The sequence below is a fragment of the Fukomys damarensis genome, unplaced genomic scaffold, assembly GCF_012274545.1.
Source record: "Fukomys damarensis isolate Sample0158 unplaced genomic scaffold, DMR_v1.0_HiC HiC_scaffold_35, whole genome shotgun sequence".
NCBI classification, from domain to species: Eukaryota; Metazoa; Chordata; class Mammalia; order Rodentia; family Bathyergidae; genus Fukomys; species Fukomys damarensis.
Window position 1 is genome coordinate 54,134,699 of NW_022900947.1, and position 24,234 is coordinate 54,158,932.

The 24,234-nt window shown below is 44.5% G+C and overlaps 1 protein-coding gene and 1 pseudogene across 1 annotated transcript in view; one reads left to right on the forward strand and one right to left on the reverse strand.

Annotated features, from left to right (window-relative positions):
* The window catches only part of LOC104874309 (UDP-glucuronosyltransferase 2B31), a 71,201-nt gene extending 47,545 nt beyond the window's left edge, over window positions 1-23,656 (forward strand). The window contains exons 4-7 of the mRNA XM_010641320.3: window positions 1,017-1,148; window positions 3,792-3,879; window positions 4,659-4,878; window positions 22,211-23,656. Coding sequence (XP_010639622.1) covers window positions 1,017-1,148; window positions 3,792-3,879; window positions 4,659-4,878; window positions 22,211-22,490 — 720 coding nt within the window. The 3' untranslated portion in view covers window positions 22,491-23,656. The remainder of the gene's footprint in view (window positions 1-1,016; window positions 1,149-3,791; window positions 3,880-4,658; window positions 4,879-22,210) is intronic.
* On the reverse strand, window positions 7,317-10,499 carry LOC104874310 (annotated as a pseudogene).
* Window positions 23,657-24,234: the final 578 nt, after the last annotated feature.

Here is a 24,234-nt window from a genome sequence, read left to right on the forward strand (position 1 = left end):
TTCCATTTGACCCAGCCATCCCTCTGTTGGGTATCTTTCCAAGAGAACTAAAAGAATCATATCACAGAGAAGTATGTGCACCCATGTTTATAGCGGCACAGTTTGTAATAGCTAAATCTTGGAAACAACCTATTTGCCCATCCGTTGGAAACTGGATAAAGAAGTTGTGGTTTTTCTATAAAATGGAATATTACTCAGCCATAAAGAGCGAGAGAATAGATTCATTCATAGGAAAATGGATACATATTGAAGATATACTCCTAAGTGAAATAAATAAGTCCCACATGTGTAAATACCAAATAGTTTCCCTGGTGTGAATATTCTGCAACAATGCATAAGATTCTAATAAGATTACTGACATTTAGAAATGGGAGGAAAGGAGCTAAAGGTGTAGGGAAGGTGTGATACGTAGGGGAAGAACAAAAAGGGAAAAGAAAAAAATGTGAGAGAATGAAAAGATGAAAATAAAGTGTTTGTAGATGGGGAGGGGAGGAGGGGGTGAAGGGAGGGCAGAGGTAAGGGAAAAAAAATGAGAATCAAGACTTGCCATGTAAAGGTACATGATCCCAACAATAAATGTAACTGTACTGTATCCCTAAATGTACCAATAAACTCAATAAAAAAAATTATAAAAAAAAATAGCCCTTCAAAATATAAGAGACGTATTATGTGAATCCAATTCTATATAGTATTTAAATTAAACAAATTAGTATTGATAGAAATAAGTATGGTGACCAAAGTTCTGGGAAAAATGTAAGGAGGATTTCTTGAATTTGATAATTTTTCATTTTTGAAAGATGAAAATAGTTTGGAGTTTGCAAAGACAGTATATTACTCACACACACACACATATATGTATACATGTATACATGTATACATGTATATACATATAACTTTTTATAAAAGCCACTACTCTAATTATTGCTGGTACTACATAGTTTCCTTTCCTCAACAGTACTTTCAGTATTGTGGGCTGGTGTTGTTCTTCTCTAATGGAACCAATCCTGTCTTTGCAGGAAATGGAAGACTTTGTGCAGAGCTCTGGGGAACATGGTGTTGTGTTGTTTTCTCTGGGGTCAATGGTTGGGAATGTGACAGAAGAAAGAGCCAATGTAATTGCATCGGCCCTTGCTCAGATTCCACAAAAGGTGAGATAAAGTGCTTCAGTGGTGGAAAACTACTAACTAATGAGGCTGTAAGTAGTCTGATTACAGAAACTTCCATGGTGAGAGATTCACCTTCATGATTTTGCTCATGTAAGCCATAAACCACTTCTACAACAGAGATATCTGCCATATGCTGATAGGGTACACAGAGTGCTTTGTATAACATTGTGATTAGTTAGACATTCATTTAAAAAGTGTATTGTGAACTTGGTTTTAGAGGGGCATTGCAGGAAGAGACACAGAAGTCATCAAATTCTGTCCTGTTGTTTCTTCATTTTCCTTCCAAGATTATTGAGGACATGTGTATACTACAGAACTTATCAGAATCTGATTAAATTTTAATGAGTCAAAACAGAAGGACAATAAAAATAAGCAAGTATTACCTAGTCAGATGTGCATTACTCAGGAGCATCACCTCTGTGAATTAATGCTCCCATAAATACTGGAAAGGGCCTATCCATAATGCTGTTCTTGGTGCTATTCAGAAAAAGGATAAAAATGACATCAAGAATGAAGACTAAGAATAACTGTCAATCTGGTTGGCTTGGGAGCTGCCCAGGAGATTGATAAATGGCACTCTCATATGCGTGTGAGTAGGTAATGGAGACATGACTTTGGGTCATGGTTTCTTGGCCCTTCTCTCTGGCAATGTTCCCTTGCTCTGCTTCCAAGCCACCATCAGCTAAGCAGCTTTACTCTGCTGTGCCCTTACCCTGTGATGTTTTTCCCATGGAGCCAGCCAATCATGGATGGAATCTACTGGAATCAGGAGCCAGATAAATGTCTTTTCCTTCAGCTGTGGGTGTTGAATACTTTATCTGAGCTACAGGGAAGCTGCCCACTACAGAAAAGTGGTACCAGGCAAAAGGGGTCATTGTTGTGACTATATCAATGTGGCTTGGAAGCCACTGAAACTGATTTGTCAGAAAATGTTGGAAAGGATTCTCCATTCCTTTCAGGATAGGGAAGCCCAGGATACTGTGAGTAGTGCCTGACTGGAGATTCTGCTCGGAGATGAGAAGATCACAGTGCTAATAGGAAGGATAGTCAGCAAATGAGCTCTTGAGAGGGCAGTGTTTGGAGCTTTTGCTTTCTAATGAAGCAGAATGTAGAGTGCAGTCTGGGGAGTCAAGGCACCTAGGACTGGGGAACATCTGCTAACGAGAGTCATAGGAAGTATGTGGAAACCTAACCAGAGAGAGGCTACATGGATTGCAACCAGCAAGGGAATAGGAATGTGGCTCTGCAAGTCCATTGGAATTCACACATCATCATCATGTATCCTGGATGTCAGACCTCAAGTACCTGGTCTTAATGTTTGCTCTATTGAATTTCAGGCTTGCTTTTGTCTGATGCTTTCCTGTCTTGCTAATTCTGTCCCTTGGAATGAAATACTTATGCTGGACCACTAAACCATGGGATCACATAACCAATATTATTGTATAGGGGTTCACAAATAAGATGTTCTTTGAATCTCAGAGGAAATTTTTGCTTGCATTTCTGAGCAATGCCATACCTCTTGAGACTTTGGGAAAGGACTATCGAATTTTCAGTTTTACACAGCATAGTTGTGTCATGTTAGGCCCAATTATGACCTGAGTATTGACTTTCTTTTGATATTAAGTATGTCTTAAGGAGATTTGCTTGAGTGTCCAATAGAAAAGGAGTAGAATGTCAATGTTAAGTTTAATTGTCACCCTGTTTGTATCATTAACTGCAGAGGGCCAGTGAAACATGCATATTAATGTTTGTAGAAATATCCCAAAGGAATGGCTGGGAGTACTTTATCTGATTCATGACCCTTCCTCATTGGCACTATTTCCCTCCCTTGCTTTCCAGCCAACAACATTAAACAATTTTTTTCTGCCATGCCCTTCTTCTTTGATATTTCTTACTAGGACCAGCCAATCATGAATTAAATGTACTGAAAATATGAGCCAAATAAACTGTTTTTCTCAGCTGTGGGTGTCAGATTCTTTGACTTTGTCCTACTAAGGAGAAAGCTATCAAATACCCCAACTCAGAATGAAAGTACCAAATGAATCAACTTAGAGAAAATGAATCTAAATTTAGAGAAAGTGAAATCTCAATCTGCTATGGTTTTCCCCTGCAATATCTTAAAGAGGAATATGCAAGAGAAAGGATCAACTCTATGAATTAAAAATATAGTTTTTATTTCCAGACATTAATATAGTAACATGAAGTAAATAATTATAAATACACTTCCTCAAATAGTACTTTAAAATGGCAGCTTGATATTTGCACTTCAGAATTAGTATAAAATATAGATTCTTCAGTGTGTAATCAGATTTTCATAGATTGTTGCACTATATCTATAGTAACTATTTCTGATATATATATATATATATAATATTTATGAATTCCTCAAATATTCAATTTATGAATTATTGAGGCTGCATAACCCAATTAAATATAAACTAAACACAAGAAAAGTATGCATTCTATGTACATTACCAATTTAGTAGTTATCATTATCATCTCTAGTTCTCATTATCTGTCACCTGATAGGTGTTTAATTATGTCATTTCTTAAACTCTTTAACCTTTATTTGTGCTATAATTTAAAATTAGATTAAAATAATTGGAGGTTTTCTTACCCAAAAAGGTGATATGGAGATTTGATGGCAAGAAACCAGATACCCTGGGACCCAACACTCAGCTGTACAAATGGATTCCTCAGAATGACCTTCTTGGTGAGACTCTGCAGAACAAATCCTGAAACATAAGAAACAGACAAATGACAAGATAACAGATTGGCAGGAAATAAATGTACTGAAAATTTGCTATGAACAATGCGAAAGCTTCCTATCAATTTTACATTTATGTTCCTGTCTTAGGGGAAATTTATAAAGAACTATTGGCATTTTATTACACACAGTAACAGTCTTTATGATCAATCGCTTCTCACCTTGGCTTTATGTCTTCTCTCTAGTACCTCATACTTATCCTTTTGAGTACTACTTCAAATTTAACTGAAAACTAAAACACCATCTTTACTTGTATCTTGACTCTTTATTTTCCTCAGCAAATGTTCTAAATCATAAACTGATAACAACAGTTCATGATGAAGACTAACCTTTCCTTAGTGTGACTCCAGAAACATAAAGACTCCCTACTTCCCTACACACCTACATATCAAACTCAGGAGCTTTACTGTGTCTTTAGGAGAACACACGCTCTCACCGCACTGCCTATGTTTTCACATGCTATTTCCTTCTTCCCAGGATATGTTATTTCTTTTGTCCACCTGGAAACTTTTGTTTTACTTTATCAAGACTCAATTCACACACCACCTATTCCTTGAAACCTTCATTTACCTCTCCATGGATTGAACACTTTTAACATAGTTTTGTGGTTATAATAATGAATTACCTAGAAAAGACTTCATCTCTTAGTGCCTTATATTATAATTTCTTTATTTATTTTTAAGATTTTTAATCAATAATTTTTCTTAAATTCTCCCAAATCCTAGGTCATCCAAAAACCAAAGTCTTTGTAACTCATGGTGGAACCAATGGCATCTATGAGGCGATCTACCATGGGGTCCCTATGGTGGGCATTCCTCTCTTTTATGATCAAGCTGATAACATTGTTCACATGAAGGCAAAGGGTGCAGCCATTAGATTGGATTTCATCACAATGACAAGAACAGATTTGCTCAATGCATTGGAGACCGTCATCGATGATCCTTTGTGAGTACAAATTGTATCTATTAGGCAGTTTCATGGATCAGGCATCTTGAAAAGAAAAATAGATTTCATCTTACTTTTAGCCTAAATTTTGAAAATTGAAATGATTTAAATACTATGAAGTGGGCTTTTACTCTCAAGCATTTATTTGTTTTTTAATATTTAAAAAATGTTTCCTTTTTATTTAGACATAAAACACCTGTAGCGTACAAGCTAATTTAAAATTATATAGTGTTTTCACCAATCAATTACCTGTGAGTGTATTTTTAAGCACTGAACATAGCAAGATATTCCACAGGTAGACTCAAACTGTCCACCAGCACCTCATGTTAAATTGAGTTACACAAATTTGAAAGTTATGCGCAGAACTTCGTTTTCTTAAATTAGGAAAACAATTTAAATAATGGATCACAATGAATAAATATTAGTTTTATGTCACTGAATTTCTCATCTGAAATATGTATTTTTAAGCACTGAACATAGCAAGATATTCCACAGGTAGACTCAAACTGTCCACCAGCACCTCATGTTAAATTGAGTTACACAAATTTGAAAGTTATGCGCAGAACTTCGTTTTCTTAAATTAGGAAAACAATTTAAATAATGGATCACAATGAATAAATATTAGTTTTATGTCACTGAATTTCTCATCTGAAATATATATCAATTCAGAGCAATGTTAATATATCCAGCCCCCCCAAAAAAAGTAAAAAAAGTCACAAGCTTTTTTCACAAGAAATAATGTAGATGATGAGAAATTTCCATTTATAAGAATAAATGCTGTGTTTCATGACCTACTATAGCCAAAAGAACAGTTCACTGAGAGCAAATTTAGGAAATTCTTTGTGTACTTTAAGAAAATTTGAAATTATACATAAAAAGAACTAATAAGTCATTTTAAACACTTAACATCATGTATTCTGAACCACATGGTTGTTATAATTCATTGTTTGTTACACCGCACCAATACCCATGATATATCTTACAACTACAAAATCAGAGAAGACAAACATCATTTCCTTTATGAATATTGACAAAGAAATAATTTTTCATTTGAAAAAAATGTCTACATGGATGTAGCCAAATGTCTTCATTTAGGAAACTATCAGCACAAAGAAGAAGGAAGAAGCACTTTCTCTGCAACAGTATTACTTCAATCTTGCTGCACCAGGTTTCAACCTCAACTTCTGTAGCTTTCTTTTTCTTTCTTTTTGCTTTTTTATATCCTAAAAGGTTCACAATCATTTTAAGAGCTACAGGCTACAACAGCAAAACTTTTTAACTGTTAAAAAAATAATTTGTAAACAAAAGAAGAAAAATATAGTGTATGACTTACTGTAGGAAGTTAAAAACATCTCAAAGATTTCAGACCAAAATTTACCTTTGTATTTTTAACTCTATGTGTATCTGTTCTGTTTCTTCAAAATTTTCTCAATTTTCATAGCCTATAAATGTATATCAGCCAATATAGTATCTAACAATATGAAATTGTTTAATTCCACAATATCTTAATTTTACTATATTAAAAATGACAAATTACTCTGTGCCCAATTCTTCTATTAACTAGCAGGCTCATCAGAATGAAGCAGGGCATTTTCTGTCCATCAACCTTGTTAAGTACACAGTCAGTAGAAAGAGAGACACAATTCCTCTTCCAAGTCCTTTTTAACTGAAACTTGCTTTTGATATGTGAAATCTTCTCATTCAGAGTAACTGGGCACCAGGCACTGCAGGAGATAAGGGTCACTTGCTCAGTCTCAAATCTCTGGTTAGGCAGCTGCAAGACAACAGTTTTCAAAAGCAAATGTTAGAACTGACACAAATAACTTTAACCATGATTTCAAAGGGATTTTAAAATACAGTCCTGACCTGATATATTTTGTCAGTATTTTAGTGTTATGAGTGGTAAAATTTAAGATGTTGAATTTTACCTTTAAAAAAAACAAAACAGGAAGAATGTTAGTAGCAAAATATATATATATATATACATATATATATACATATATATATATATATACATATATATACACACACAAGAAGCAGTAGCAGACAGGTTATTCAAACTAAAATTAAAAAGCAAACATATAAAGAAAAGGCAAATACAAAAAGTACAGTCCTATAAGGTACAGTCAGCTTGGCACAGTGAAGACTAAATTTAAGAAACAAATGATGAACTGTGTAATAAATGAGGCCACAGTGTAAACTGTCACTTTCCCTCCTAAGATGCCAAAATTGAACTCTAGTTGTGTTGGGAAGCAGCAGAGTTCACAAGAAGAGTGAGTAGGACACAGCTGTACAGGCAGGTGTCATTTATGCAATTTTAAAAAAGTTATTATTCTACAATACCAAGGGTGTAGAGATTAGTCACTGAATGAGGGTTTGATACTGTGTCTTCTTCATGCTTCAGTTATTTTTCAGTACTTGTGAACATGCATACATGTTTACACTTGTTTGCCTCCACCGCCTTGCGGTGCTACTGTCTGGCTGTTCTGCACAAATGCTCCCCCTCCACGAATTGCACTTGGATGAGTTGGAGACACTGCTGGACACCTCACAAGATGAATAGGCTTAACAGTTTGTGCAGAATGCCCTCTTCTGGTCATGCTCTTTGGCCTGACTGCTTCTTTTATGTGCTCTACTTCTAGCTGCTTGCATTTGTGATGACAAGGCGCATTTTCTCTGGCTTCTTTCAATACTGCCTCTGAAGTTTTCACTCTTTGGGCTGCAGCTGCCAGTAGCTTCTCCAATGTAGAAAGTTCACAGTGAAGATCTGCATTGTCACATACCAACAGTGCGCCTTCATGAATTGTTTGAGATGTTTTTCTTTCAAGAAAGGAAATTTTCTGCTTTTGAGCAGCATTGCCTCCAGTATCATCAGAATTAATCTCGGCACATTTTTTAATTCTGATAACCACATCCTGGACAGAGTTTGCACAGATTGTGCTAACTTTGAAGTTCCTTTGCCAGTGTCTCTTCCAAACCCTTAAATTGTTGTCATGCCTTTTCTTGTCTGTCTTGCATAATTTTAAATTCATGTAGTTTTTTCATTCTTTTCCTGATCTGCAGCTTTCAACTTCTCATGTTCTACTCTTAATGTTCTTGCTCTAACATCATTTCTGGCTTAGGTCTTGAAGAGCAATTATAAGTTTTTCTCTTGCCTAAACTTCATCTCTCAAACTACTGATTTGTTTTTGATGAGTTTCCCTGTAAACTTGCATCTGCTGTTCAACAGTGTGCTTAACTTCATTTGCAGAATGAACCTTATTTAAGTTTTCTATTTCCATTTCATAAGCCTATTCTTGTGCTCAAAACGTTGGACAACCTCTTCACTGAGAGAATTGACAGATTCCTCCAGCTATCTTTTATTTTGCTCCACATTTTGAAGACAGTCAATGATTTGATGTTGGCTCCCTGCTGAGAAGAACTATGAAGCAGGCACACTACTAACTCCTTTTCATTTTCTTTCATCTTTTCCTCTTAGTTTGTGTGCTTTCTATTTGTAGCACTTTACCATTGTTTTGACTTCCGACTTCATCTTGCTAATGTACAGCCTTGTAAAGAGTGAATTCTTCATCCATTGTTCCACTTTCCTCAGGCTGCTTTACATCGTTTCCCACAGCAATTTCTATTTTTGCAATGTCTTTCAGTAAAGATGCCATCATCTGAGCTGAACTTTTTTTCTGGTGGTTAGTCATTTCCTTCAATTTCTTAAGCTTAGCATCTACACTCACAAAAGTTGCCAATTTCTGGGCTTGGGATTTAGTTCAGTGGTTGTGCCTCCTGCCTTGCAAGTGGAAAGTCCCAAATTTGATCCCTGGTACCAAAAAAACAAAAATTGCCAATTTCTGATTTGATTCATCACTGAGTAATTCATGGTGTTTAGTTTTATCCTCAACTTCCTGAGAATTCTGATCATAACTGGTAGCAATTCCTTAAGGCATGTAAAATTTCATTATTTCTCCTTGAAAAGCATCATTTTCCACTTGAAGGCAACTCAGCTTAATTTGTATACTGTTTTGATCTCTTCTGGTAAATACCAGAAGCTCTACTTGATCCAACATTTCGTCTTCAATTTCTCTAATAATTGTCTATGCTGGTTAATGTCTTCATCCTCATCAATAAGTCGTCTGTACAGTTTAGTAATTTCTTCTTCATACTTTCTTCTTTCATCATCGATGAAACTTCCAGTGGCTCCAATCATGGCTGCTGGTTTATCAATGGAAATAGTAACTTCTTTAGCCACTTTGAAAGCAACCAAAATTGGCTTTCTCTTTGTCAAATTGTACATCAATGGACACTGTCTCTCCATTATTCCACCCACTGAGTTCATTTTCAAGTCATTGAATAGTGTTCCACATGGTCTTATTTTTTTCCTTTCTTTTTCATATTTCTTTTTTTCAGCTTTAATTGAGTTTATTGGTACATTTTAGGGATACAGTACAGTTACATTCATTATTGGGATCTTGTACCTCTGCATGACAAGTCTTGATTCTCATTTTTTCCCTTTACCACTGCCCTCCCTTCAACCCCTCCTCCCCTGCCCGTCTACAAACACTTTATTTTCATCTTTTCATTATCTCACTTTTTTTCTTTTCCCTTATTACCCTTCCCCTACTCATCCCACCTTCCCTACACCTTTAGCTCCTTTCTTCCCATTTCTAAATGTCAGTAATCTTATTAGGATCTTATGTATTATTGCAGATTATTCACACCAGGGAAACTATTTGGTATTTACACATGTGTGACTTATTTATTTCACTTAGGAGTATATCTTCAATATGTATCCATTTTCCTATGAATGAATCTATTCATATTTCTTTTTTCACTGTTCTGCAGTTAACTCTACACTCAAGAAACTTGTGTAATTATTGTTTTGGGTCTTTGACCCAGTAGGAGTGTAAATTTTGTGTCAGATTCATTACATGATAGTGGGAAGCAGCAAATTAAAATAATGGTTCAGAGTTACCACTTAATGAGTCCTGCAGAAGTTTTGTCCTTTTATTATCTCCATATGGAAAGAAATGACATTAGCAAGAGCAGAAACTGACTTGAAGAATGTTTTTAGCATCACGCAGCTCAGCAGCTTAGCTCCAGTTTTACTAACATTTTCACTACCAGCTAAATCGAGCAGATAAAGCGTTCCACTCAGCTTTAGTTGTGCTTGTGTGTTTTCTTATTTTACATTAATAAACAATTTACGGTGACTTCTAGAGCTATGTTCATTTATATTTGTAACTGCTACATGTCTGTTTTGTTTTTCCTCCATCTATGGTACCCATAACTTTATCTGGAATACACAATGTTCTGTCACCTTTACATAGGGAACTCAATTTTTGCCTTCTTGAGCTAAAAGATTGGTCTTTGAAACATCTGATACATCCCTTATCCAAATAGATTTCAAACTATGAAAACTTAATATTAAATTGCAAATTTTCATCCACAGAGTACTAAATTTCAAAAATTATGCACACTTCTTGGATAATTCTCACGCCTTCTCGATCATGAAGTTGACCCTCCATCGTTTGTGTTACCAGAGGATGTTTGTCCATATGCAAATACTGCTCCATTGTGTCCTTCGGTACACATTTAACAATCTTCTCTGCACAATCATTTTGTACTTCTTTTTTTTTTTTTTTATTGAGTTTATTGGTACATTTAGGGATACAGTACAGTTACATTCATTCTGTTGTTGCGCAGGCCGGGAGCTCCCGCGCAGGCCGGGAGCTCCCGCGCAGGCCGGGAGCTCCCGCGCAGGCCGGGAGCTCCCGCGCAGGCCGGGAGCTCCCGCGCAGGCCGGGAGCTCCCGCGCAGGCCGGGAGCTCCCGCGCAGGCCGGGAGCTCCCGCGCAGGCCGGGAGCTCCCGCGCAGGCCGGGAGCTCCCGCGCAGGCCGGGAGCTCCCGCGCAGGCCGGGAGCTCCCGCGCAGGCCGGGAGCTCCCGCGCAGGCCGGGAGCTCCCGCGCAGGCCGGGAGCTCCCGCGCAGGCCGGGAGCTCCCGCGCAGGCCGGGAGCTCCCGCGCAGGCCGGGAGCTCCCGCGCAGGCCGGGAGCTCCCGCGCAGGCCGGGAGCTCCCGCGCAGGCCGGGAGCTCCCGCGCAGGCCGGGAGCTCCCGCGCAGGCCGGGAGCTCCCGCGCAGGCCGGGAGCTCCCGCGCAGGCCGGGAGCTCCCGCGCAGGCCGGGAGCTCCCGCGCAGGCCGGGAGCTCCCGCGCAGGCCGGGAGCTCCCGCGCAGGCCGGGAGCTCCCGCGCAGGCCGGGAGCTCCCGCGCAGGCCGGGAGCTCCCGCGCAGGCCGGGAGCTCCCGCGCAGGCCGGGAGCTCCCGCGCAGGCCGGGAGCTCCCGCGCAGGCCGGGAGCTCCCGCGCAGGCCGGGAGCTCCCGCGCAGGCCGGGAGCTCCCGCGCAGGCCGGGAGCTCCCGCGCAGGCCGGGAGCTCCCGCGCAGGCCGGGAGCTCCCGCGCAGGCCGGGAGCTCCCGCGCAGGCCGGGAGCTCCCGCGCAGGCCGGGAGCTCCCGCGCAGGCCGGGAGCTCCCGCGCAGGCCGGGAGCTCCCGCGCAGGCCGGGAGCTCCCGCGCAGGCCGGGAGCTCCCGCGCAGGCCGGGAGCTCCCGCGCAGGCCGGGAGCTCCCGCGCAGGCCGGGAGCTCCCGCGCAGGCCGGGAGCTCCCGCGCAGGCCGGGAGCTCCCGCGCAGGCCGGGAGCTCCCGCGCAGGCCGGGAGCTCCCGCGCAGGCCGGGAGCTCCCGCGCAGGCCGGGAGCTCCCGCGCAGGCCGGGAGCTCCCGCGCAGGCCGGGAGCTCCCGCGCAGGCCGGGAGCTCCCGCGCAGGCCGGGAGCTCCCGCGCAGGCCGGGAGCTCCCGCGCAGGCCGGGAGCTCCCGCGCAGGCCGGGAGCTCCCGCGCAGGCCGGGAGCTCCCGCGCAGGCCGGGAGCTCCCGCGCAGGCCGGGAGCTCCCGCGCAGGCCGGGAGCTCCCGCGCAGGCCGGGAGCTCCCGCGCAGGCCGGGAGCTCCCGCGCAGGCCGGGAGCTCCCGCGCAGGCCGGGAGCTCCCGCGCAGGCCGGGAGCTCCCGCGCAGGCCGGGAGCTCCCGCGCAGGCCGGGAGCTCCCGCGCAGGCCGGGAGCTCCCGCGCAGGCCGGGAGCTCCCGCGCAGGCCGGGAGCTCCCGCGCAGGCCGGGAGCTCCCGCGCAGGCCGGGAGCTCCCGCGCAGGCCGGGAGCTCCCGCGCAGGCCGGGAGCTCCCGCGCAGGCCGGGAGCTCCCGCGCAGGCCGGGAGCTCCCGCGCAGGCCGGGAGCTCCCGCGCAGGCCGGGAGCTCCCGCGCAGGCCGGGAGCTCCCGCGCAGGCCGGGAGCTCCCGCGCAGGCCGGGAGCTCCCGCGCAGGCCGGGAGCTCCCGCGCAGGCCGGGAGCTCCCGCGCAGGCCGGGAGCTCCCGCGCAGGCCGGGAGCTCCCGCGCAGGCCGGGAGCTCCCGCGCAGGCCGGGAGCTCCCGCGCAGGCCGGGAGCTCCCGCGCAGGCCGGGAGCTCCCGCGCAGGCCGGGAGCTCCCGCGCAGGCCGGGAGCTCCCGCGCAGGCCGGGAGCTCCCGCGCAGGCCGGGAGCTCCCGCGCAGGCCGGGAGCTCCCGCGCAGGCCGGGAGCTCCCGCGCAGGCCGGGAGCTCCCGCGCAGGCCGGGAGCTCCCGCGCAGGCCGGGAGCTCCCGCGCAGGCCGGGAGCTCCCGCGCAGGCCGGGAGCTCCCGCGCAGGCCGGGAGCTCCCGCGCAGGCCGGGAGCTCCCGCGCAGGCCGGGAGCTCCCGCGCAGGCCGGGAGCTCCCGCGCAGGCCGGGAGCTCCCGCGCAGGCCGGGAGCTCCCGCGCAGGCCGGGAGCTCCCGCGCAGGCCGGGAGCTCCCGCGCAGGCCGGGAGCTCCCGCGCAGGCCGGGAGCTCCCGCGCAGGCCGGGAGCTCCCGCGCAGGCCGGGAGCTCCCGCGCAGGCCGGGAGCTCCCGCGCAGGCCGGGAGCTCCCGCGCAGGCCGGGAGCTCCCGCGCAGGCCGGGAGCTCCCGCGCAGGCCGGGAGCTCCCGCGCAGGCCGGGAGCTCCCGCGCAGGCCGGGAGCTCCCGCGCAGGCCGGGAGCTCCCGCGCAGGCCGGGAGCTCCCGCGCAGGCCGGGAGCTCCCGCGCAGGCCGGGAGCTCCCGCGCAGGCCGGGAGCTCCCGCGCAGGCCGGGAGCTCCCGCGCAGGCCGGGAGCTCCCGCGCAGGCCGGGAGCTCCCGCGCAGGCCGGGAGCTCCCGCGCAGGCCGGGAGCTCCCGCGCAGGCCGGGAGCTCCCGCGCAGGCCGGGAGCTCCCGCGCAGGCCGGGAGCTCCCGCGCAGGCCGGGAGCTCCCGCGCAGGCCGGGAGCTCCCGCGCAGGCCGGGAGCTCCCGCGCAGGCCGGGAGCTCCCGCGCAGGCCGGGAGCTCCCGCGCAGGCCGGGAGCTCCCGCGCAGGCCGGGAGCTCCCGCGCAGGCCGGGAGCTCCCGCGCAGGCCGGGAGCTCCCGCGCAGGCCGGGAGCTCCCGCGCAGGCCGGGAGCTCCCGCGCAGGCCGGGAGCTCCCGCGCAGGCCGGGAGCTCCCGCGCAGGCCGGGAGCTCCCGCGCAGGCCGGGAGCTCCCGCGCAGGCCGGGAGCTCCCGCGCAGGCCGGGAGCTCCCGCGCAGGCCGGGAGCTCCCGCGCAGGCCGGGAGCTCCCGCGCAGGCCGGGAGCTCCCGCGCAGGCCGGGAGCTCCCGCGCAGGCCGGGAGCTCCCGCGCAGGCCGGGAGCTCCCGCGCAGGCCGGGAGCTCCCGCGCAGGCCGGGAGCTCCCGCGCAGGCCGGGAGCTCCCGCGCAGGCCGGGAGCTCCCGCGCAGGCCGGGAGCTCCCGCGCAGGCCGGGAGCTCCCGCGCAGGCCGGGAGCTCCCGCGCAGGCCGGGAGCTCCCGCGCAGGCCGGGAGCTCCCGCGCAGGCCGGGAGCTCCCGCGCAGGCCGGGAGCTCCCGCGCAGGCCGGGAGCTCCCGCGCAGGCCGGGAGCTCCCGCGCAGGCCGGGAGCTCCCGCGCAGGCCGGGAGCTCCCGCGCAGGCCGGGAGCTCCCGCGCAGGCCGGGAGCTCCCGCGCAGGCCGGGAGCTCCCGCGCAGGCCGGGAGCTCCCGCGCAGGCCGGGAGCTCCCGCGCAGGCCGGGAGCTCCCGCGCAGGCCGGGAGCTCCCGCGCAGGCCGGGAGCTCCCGCGCAGGCCGGGAGCTCCCGCGCAGGCCGGGAGCTCCCGCGCAGGCCGGGAGCTCCCGCGCAGGCCGGGAGCTCCCGCGCAGGCCGGGAGCTCCCGCGCAGGCCGGGAGCTCCCGCGCAGGCCGGGAGCTCCCGCGCAGGCCGGGAGCTCCCGCGCAGGCCGGGAGCTCCCGCGCAGGCCGGGAGCTCCCGCGCAGGCCGGGAGCTCCCGCGCAGGCCGGGAGCTCCCGCGCAGGCCGGGAGCTCCCGCGCAGGCCGGGAGCTCCCGCGCAGGCCGGGAGCTCCCGCGCAGGCCGGGAGCTCCCGCGCAGGCCGGGAGCTCCCGCGCAGGCCGGGAGCTCCCGCGCAGGCCGGGAGCTCCCGCGCAGGCCGGGAGCTCCCGCGCAGGCCGGGAGCTCCCGCGCAGGCCGGGAGCTCCCGCGCAGGCCGGGAGCTCCCGCGCAGGCCGGGAGCTCCCGCGCAGGCCGGGAGCTCCCGCGCAGGCCGGGAGCTCCCGCGCAGGCCGGGAGCTCCCGCGCAGGCCGGGAGCTCCCGCGCAGGCCGGGAGCTCCCGCGCAGGCCGGGAGCTCCCGCGCAGGCCGGGAGCTCCCGCGCAGGCCGGGAGCTCCCGCGCAGGCCGGGAGCTCCCGCGCAGGCCGGGAGCTCCCGCGCAGGCCGGGAGCTCCCGCGCAGGCCGGGAGCTCCCGCGCAGGCCGGGAGCTCCCGCGCAGGCCGGGAGCTCCCGCGCAGGCCGGGAGCTCCCGCGCAGGCCGGGAGCTCCCGCGCAGGCCGGGAGCTCCCGCGCAGGCCGGGAGCTCCCGCGCAGGCCGGGAGCTCCCGCGCAGGCCGGGAGCTCCCGCGCAGGCCGGGAGCTCCCGCGCAGGCCGGGAGCTCCCGCGCAGGCCGGGAGCTCCCGCGCAGGCCGGGAGCTCCCGCGCAGGCCGGGAGCTCCCGCGCAGGCCGGGAGCTCCCGCGCAGGCCGGGAGCTCCCGCGCAGGCCGGGAGCTCCCGCGCAGGCCGGGAGCTCCCGCGCAGGCCGGGAGCTCCCGCGCAGGCCGGGAGCTCCCGCGCAGGCCGGGAGCTCCCGCGCAGGCCGGGAGCTCCCGCGCAGGCCGGGAGCTCCCGCGCAGGCCGGGAGCTCCCGCGCAGGCCGGGAGCTCCCGCGCAGGCCGGGAGCTCCCGCGCAGGCCGGGAGCTCCCGCGCAGGCCGGGAGCTCCCGCGCAGGCCGGGAGCTCCCGCGCAGGCCGGGAGCTCCCGCGCAGGCCGGGAGCTCCCGCGCAGGCCGGGAGCTCCCGCGCAGGCCGGGAGCTCGTGCGCACGCCGCCGGGTGATCGCAGACAGGCAGGCAGGCAGGCAGCCGAAAAAAACCCCCCCTGGGGTCCTTGGGTCCTTCCTGGGTCTGTTGTCGCGCAGGCCCTCATTTTGTACTTCTTCATGCGATGTGTTACACTGGAATACCAGATCACGACCCTGTCGTCTCCCTAGAACTTGGCACACACTTATCACTGCAGTTCTGCCCTACTCCTTGAGGGCTCTAAAGCTGTGACACACTTCTGTGTTTCTGTTTCATTGGCTCCACTCTCTTCACGTTGATCTCTGTGCTCCTCATTGCTCAGTCTTAGTAGAAGCATGGCTGGGCCCGAGGCTCCTCCTCCATCCAGAGCTCAGGCCCAGTCCAAAGTCAGCCAGGCAAGGACACTCACCTCATTCCTTTTCTATCATGGCAGCCATGCTCTCCCTTGCGTGCCTCACTTCTGCTTAGTCATGGCAGCCAAGTTGGGCTGCAGGTCAGAGCCTCCACATTTCCCCACCCGGATTGGGAGATTCTCCTGCTCAGTAGTGGCCTCTGCTTCCTCTTTCAAACCACCGGCTGTGTTGCATGCCAGGCTTACCTGTAGTTGACCAGCCATTGATTTTCAGCTGCAAATTGATATGATAAATCTACCTCTTGGCCAGTGATTGATAAATAATTCTAACATATTTAAAAATATTTACTATGTACTTAAATGTCATGAATATATTTCTATTAATATGACAGAATCCATAAGTGAAAAGAATAATAAAGTTGAAGAAATATGATAAATTTTTTCAAGCAATACCAAATTTTCTGAAACTAGTAATCTTTTTCTTAAATTTTACACAAGTCACTCCAAATTAATCTCTTCCTTTAAATTGTAGGTAAAAAGAAAGTTGAAAAATACATGAATATTCTCACTGGAACTATGTTGTTCCACTTCCCATGAGGCTTTTTGTTTTTTTTCCCCATGTTTGAACATTCATAAGCACCCCATTTCTGTCTACTGCTGAATAATATAATTTAACATAATAGCTCTCATTTTATGCATCCATTTATTAAATCGTGAAATTGTGGGGTACCACTTCTGATTAGACTCAAAGCCCAGAAACATAGGGACATTTGTGGTCACTGAAGAACAGGCCTCCACTATCAGGGGATTGTGCACAGTTAATTAAAAATGACCCCACACACTCAACTAGGCATGCCCCACATGGGCCTACAATGGCTCCCATGTCCCATGATAATAGACTATATAACTGTTGTAAACTTTAGAACACTGTAGCTTTTTAGTAACTGTTTTCCTGAAGTAATAAAGACAAGCAGCTCTTGAGATTTAGAGCCCTGGCTCTGCTCTGCTCTGATGCTGCCTTTACTCTGAAAAATGGCTCTGATAAATGGGCAATTAATTAACTCACTTATGATGGATGAATGTGCTAACTAACCCCTATACAGGTGCCCCAGAGAGGCTCCACCTTGATGAAACTATTTTGACTATGATAAACACAGCTATGTTTTAACTTGAATACATGTTTTACTTCTTTTGTATAGTTTCAAGGAATAGAATTACTGCCTCATATGAGAACTTCATGTTAATGAGTAAAGTCTATCTGTTTTCCAAACAAATTTCAGCATTTTGCAATCTAATGATCAGTGTAGGAGGCTTCCAATTTTCCACATTATTACTAAAATTTGTGATCTAAGTTTATCATTCAAGGAGGCAAAATGTGCTATCGTCTTTGGATTTCAATTTTTATTTCACTTACAAATAGGAGTAATAAATTGTTTCCACATACTTACTACATATTCATATTTATTCTTTGATGAGATGACTATTCAATCCCCATCATTTTTCCTAATAGGCTGTCTACTTATTGTCTTCTAAGAAATCTCTATGTAATGTGAATCTAAACCCATATTCAGATATATAATATGCAGATATTTTCTTACATTCTAAATGCAAGAATTCATCTCATTCTTCCTGATGAAGTTTAAAACACAAAAGTTTAATACTAATCAATTGTACTTTCAATAATCAAAATTCCCAATACTGCAACAGAAATGATGCTATACAATTTTCAGTGCTTAGCATTTATAATATGGTCAACATTCTGTTTATTGGTACATTTTAGGTATAGAGTACAGTTACATTCATCATTGGAATCTTGTACCTTTACATGACAGGTCTTGATTCTGATTTATCCCCCATACCCCTGCCCTCCCTTCACCTCCTCCACCCTCGCCTATTTACAAAGACTTTGTTTCCAGTTTTTCATATTCTCCTTTTCTTTCCCTTATTTCATTTCCCCTACCCTTCCCCCTTATCCTATACTTTTAGCCCTTTTAGTCCTATTTCACAGCCTCAGTTATACCATTTAAATCTTATTTACACTTTTAGTGTTTCACACCAGAGAAACTATTTGGTATTTATGCATGTGTGACTAATTTATTTCACTTAAGACTATGACCTCAATAAGCATCTATTTTCCTATGAATGACTATTTTCTCTTTCTTTATGGCTGAGTAGTACTCCATTATATAGAAATACCAAATCTTTATCCAGTCTCCAATTGATGGGCAATTGGGCTGTTTCCAAGTTTTAACTATTACAAACTGTGCCTTTATAAACATGTGTGAGCATATATCACTGTGGTATGAATCTTTTAATTCTTTTAGAAAGATACCCAGAAGAGGGATACCTGGGTCAAATGGAACTTCTAATGTTAGTCCTTTGAGGTACCTCCATATTGACTTCCAAAGTGGTTGCACCAGTGTGCATTCCCCCCAACAATAGAGAAGGGTTCCTTTCTCACCACAGCCCTGCCAACAATTGTTATTTGTTGATTTCTTGATAGCAGCCATTCTTTGTGCGGTGAGGTGGAATCTCAGTGTTGTTTTCATCTGCATCTCCTGAATGACCGGTGATGTGGAACATTTTTTCATATATTTATTTGTTGCTTTCACTTCTTTGTTTGAGAAATGTCTGTTCATTTCAGTTGCCCATTTTTGAATTGGGTCTTTATATTGGGGGGGGGCTGATTTTTTTGATTTACTTATGTATTCTAGATAAGAGTCCTTTGTCTGAAGAGCAGCTGTTAAAATTTTTCCCCACACTGTAGGTTGTCTCTTAGCTCTTCTGATGGTTTATTTTGCAGTGCAGAAGCTTTTTAATAAGATGAGATCCCAGTTGTTGATTCTTTCTGCTAGTTCCCATGCTACTGAGGATTTATTCATAAAATCTTTTCCTATGCCAGTGTCTTCAGGGGTTCTGCCGAACATATCTTCCAGAAAATTTAGCACCTTTTAAAACAAATATTTAGATCTTTAATCCACTTTGATTTTAGTTTAGTGCATGGTGAAACATAAGGGTCTAGTTTTAATCTTCGGCATGTTGAAATACAGTTTTTGTAACACCATTTAGTAAAGAGGCTATCTTTCCTTCAGATGAGGTATCTTAGTGCATCTGCAGGTGTTTCTGTATCTTCCAATCTATTCTAGTGATCCTCAGGTCTATTTCTTTGCCAGTACCATGCTGTTTTTATCACCATGGCTTTGTAGTATAATTGCAAATTGCAAATTGTTATACCCACTGCCATGTGTCTGTTGTCTTGGATGGCTTTTTCTATTCTAGTTCTCTTCTGCTTCCAAATGAATTTTTGGATTCTTTTTTCTAGTTCTGTGAAATATAGTGTTGGAATTTCAATCTGCATTGCATTGAATCTGTATAGCAGTTTTTTGGTAGTATGGCCATTTTCACTGTTGATTCTTCCTACCCAGGATCAGGGGATATCTTTCCATTTTCTTATATCCTCTTCAATCTATTTTTTCAATTCTCTTCAATCTATTTTTTCAGAGTGCTGTATATTGTCCACATTCTGTGTAATGATCATATTTTTGTGCAAAGAGGATAAATTACAGGAAGATTTCAATGATTTATTAGCAGAAAGATATAATAACAAAATTGAATGGCAAGTGTACTTCAGAAGTTGTCAAGAAAGAGTAAAAAAAGAAGATATCTCTGGTAGGAAAAATAGAGGAGGAAATGTGGAATAATATGAAACAGTTAAATTTATTTCAATAACATGAATTATAAGCAGACTAAATCATTAAAGGTCAAAAAGTGTTAGCCTGGATGTTTAAACCTCACTAAAATTAGAACCCAGTATATATTGTGTTTATAAAACATGTTTAATGTAATTTTACAACTGAATATGAGTAAAAGGGTTAGCAGAGTTGTCATAATAATGTAATTGTTATATATTTATCAACATCAAACATAACATGACAAAATTATAAATAAACATAAAAATGAATAATTCAAAACACTAATTAGTGAGTCATGCAGTCTTAATTCAATTTTAATTTTATGTGCCTGCAAACAAATAATACCAAATAAAAAATAAAGAAAAATATAAATATGTACCTATGTTCACAATAGGGAACATTTAAGTACTTTTATCAATAAACATAAAAATACAAAAAAAACTGAGATGTTCCATTTGACTTAGCTATTCCTCTTCTTGGTATCTTCCCAAAACAAAACCATCATGCTATGGTGATATTTATACACCTATGTTTATAGTGACACAGTTTGTAATAGTTAAATCTTGGAAATAGCCTCTGCCCATCAATTGGTGAATGGATAAAGATGCAAAATTTTAATGGAGTACTACTTAGCCTCAAAAAGATAAATTACAGACATTTATAGCTAAAAGGATGTAACTTGATGCTATAAGTGAAATAAGTAGGTCACAGTATGTAAATATCAAATTGTTTCTCTGGTAAGAGAAATTGAAACTTTAAATGAGGAACAAAACATATAATAGATATTATGAAAAAGGAAGAAAATGTTCAAAGGGGAAGGGAACTAGGAAAGGGGTGGGGGAAAGGAAAGAAGCAAGAAAATGAGAAAAGAAGGCAAAAATAGAAAATAATATTTCGTTAAGAGGGAGAGACGGGGAGATTGAAAGGAAGAAAAGGGGGATGAGAAAAATAAGAACCAAGATACATCACATACAGGTACAAATTCCCAATGATGAATGTACTCATAATATACCCATAAATTGTACCAATAGACAATTTTAAAAGAACATGAAGAAAACAGACAAGAATATATCACACATGAAACATGTGATGAAAAAATGGAAAGTAAGTGAAATAAATGTCTGTGCCATAAAATTTACAAATAACTTTGAGAAGATTCAATTTATAAAAATTGTTTAGATATACTGAATTTAAGGTAGAAAAAAATTATAAAAATACTTTTAAAAACTCCCAAGTTTTGATAATTAATCAATATACTTATAAATAATAAAAATTGAACAGACAAATTATAACACCTTATGAATTTTTATCACAGCAATTTTATTCTTAAGTATATAAAACACAGAAATACATGAATCAATAAACTAACATATAGATAAGATGATGTACATGGCATTATATAAATAGTAAACAACTGTTAATAATCCAAAATTTCGAAGATCATTTTCTTGGATGTGAAAAACTAAAAGTGTAAATAAGATACAAATGGTATAATAGACAATGTGAAATAGGAAGAAAAGGACTCAAGTTGTAGGGGAAATGGGAAGGGTAGGGTAAAGGAAATAAGGTAAAAGAAAAAAAAGGAGAAAATGAAAAACTGGAAACAAAGTCTTTGTAAATAGGGGAGGGTGAGCAGGTGAAGGGAGGGCAGGTGTATGGGGGGAAAATGAGAACCAAGCCCTGTCATGTAAAGGTACAAGATCCCAATGATTAATGTAACTGTACTGTATACCTAAAATGTAACAAGAAACTCAATGAGAAAAAAAAAATACAATGAAGAGGGATTCTGTGGAAATTACACACAGTGAGTTTAGTAACTGCCACACATATACACAAAGGAGCAAAGGCATATATTCACATATGTACACAAGGATAAAACACATAGTGTTAGTCTTGAGATCAGTTCTTCATTTGGGGAAAGAACTGATGCTACACTAATACACAAAGGTTAATACTTTTAGGTAAGTGTATTCAAAGTAGTTTGAAGGGACAGCTCAGTGGTGCCACTGCTTGCCTGCAAGCACAAGGCCCTAAGTTCCATCCCAGATAGCCCCAAAAGATGATTTTATTGTGGGCATATTGACATCTTTTATTCACAAGAATAACAAACCCAATTATATAATAACCAATTATTTATTAATGATATGTGCATTATATTAAATAGCTCATATTTAACATTGTGTTAAGGTCAGTGGAGGTAAATTTGGTAATGAAAGCAAACGCATACCACTTCAAAAAAATGTTGTATTAAAACATAATGAACTTTAAGATTCTATAGAAAGAGTGCTAAATGAACATAGAACAATGAAGAGAATGTAAACGGATGAAAAGCACTCCTGGTTATGACTCTTTGTGGCCAAGTGGGCCAAAGAAGAGATCAACATGTTTTTCTAAACATATGTGGAAGACAAAAATTTTGAGCAGTGTACTATCCTAATCTGATGTAATTTTGGAAAGAAAAGAAAACACTGAGTACTAGGTGAAAGTTAGAGAGAAGTGGGTAAAAGAATGAAAATAGACTACTTAGTAAGTATTTGACCCACCATTACATAATTCCTCTTCAAAAATTTCAAGATGACTGTTTCAAATAGATTTTAACTATCTCACTAACAACATATAGATTTTAAATGCCTACAAGAAAAGTCCAGCATAAAAACCAAACTTTCTAAGGTGATATATCTCACAGTAAAACACTTGTACTGCTTTTTTTCCCATGTATTTTGGCACACCTTTACTAAAGATTCTAAAAACCTTTCACAGAATTGGGGAAATCAATGGACTGTAAATTTTGGTCTTTCTGTTTCCCCTGTAGCTACAAAGAGAATGCCATGAGGTTATCAAGAATTCACCATGACCAGCCAGTGAAGCCCCTGGACCGAGCAGTCTTCTGGATCGAGTTTGTCATGCGCCACGGAGGAGCCAAGCACCTTCGGGTTGCAGCCCACGACCTGTCCTGGTTCCAGTACCACTCTTTAGATGTGATTGGGTTCCTGCTGGCCTGTGTGGCCACTGTGATTTTCATCATCACTAAATGCTGTCTGTTTTGTTACCAAAAGTTGGCAAAGACTGGAAAGAAGAAAAAAAGGGAGTAGTTTTATAGGTGCCTGAAGTTGGCAGTACTGATAGGTGGGAATTATATACTTGAAATTTCCCCAGTTTATTCCAATAAGGAGAGGTTGTGATGACAAATTCCTCCCTCCTGTGCTACACTAATTTCACAATTTACATAACAGAGTCTAAGTGTGATTTTCAAGATATTTAATAACTGGTAAAGACGTAGAAAATCAAAGATATGATTAAAGGATAGTTGGAGAAAAATTAAAATATGAGTGCCTGTTGAAAATTATGACTATAATTTATACCCTACACTAAAATAAATAATTTAGTTGGTTCATGAATTATTCATAGGCATAACATTAAAAGGTTCACATATAGTAATGATATGATTTTGCAAATACCTAACATATTATGGTTTCAGCATTTTCTGGAGAAAATATTCATCAATTGAGATTTTGTGAAATATAAGCATGATTCCTTTTGGGTTTGGAACACCAGTAGTGCTTCTTGACTGTTTGTGTTAGATCCACATCAACATCTCTTCTTTTCCCAAAGAGCAAACATTTTTCTTCTTCTTGCTATAGACAATCCTGAGGAGAATATACATAGAATGAGAAATGTAATATTTACTAAATGCTTATTGCTATAATATTGATCTTATTGGGAAAGTTTTGATTTCACATTGTAATTTTACTATTTTCTTAGACCTCTAGAAACTGACCTTCTTCACCTTACCATTTGTAGTATTTGAGAATTATATGTAAGGTCCCAATTATAGATTGTAATAATATAGAACTGGAAATCTAATAACATTTCTTTTATCTTCAATTTTTCCAAATGTATAGAACATATGTGAGTCTCATTTTTCAGAACAAGACTCAGCATCACTAAATTATCCTGCAGACATTTTGAGAAACTAAATAGGTCTGGTAGACAATTTGAAATAATTCTTCTTTAGAATATATGTCTCATTTTCTCTTTTCTTCAGCACTCTTTTGTCCCATTCCTCCCTCCTTAACACTTACATGGAAAAATTCAAAATTTTCACCTAATGGAAAGTGACATAATTGTCACTATCCTTTAAACCTAAGCCCCCTTATAATTATTATAATAAACAATGAAAATAAAATAAAAGGATACAAATTGTAAGGAAAATAGATAAATTGAACTACAAAAAGGATGAAGGCCCTCCTTGAAGCTGCATATGGTGGATAAACTTTATACTAAAATTAATCAAACCAGCTGGCTTTATTGGTTACAAACAAACACGTAAGTCTCATGGCACTAATATTCTCCCATCACTCTCATTAATCTTTTAAAATAATTGAATATAGTTAGAAGAATTATAGGAGAGTATACAATATAATTATTTTATGCCATTCATCTAACAATTTGCATATTTAAAAGAAAAAATACAATCAATGAAATGCTTGTAGTTAATAATATAAAATCTTGCACATAATGTGGAATTCATGTTTATCAAACATATCATGCAATACATGTAAGAACAAAGGATTTATATACACTGTGTACTAAATCAATGACCAAAAATCCAGAGTGCAATATGCAGGAAAATAGATGAAAGAGATGAACAGATAATTCACAGAAGTGAAAAAGGCGCAGTAATACATACAAGATGACAAAAGTCAATGATGTTTTAAGAAATAGAAATCAACTCAATAAGTGATTTCCAAAATAAATTTATAACCTTTGAAACTTTGAGAAAATTATGACTGTGTATGTATAAGGTAGCATCATCTGTCAAGTACAACTGCCACA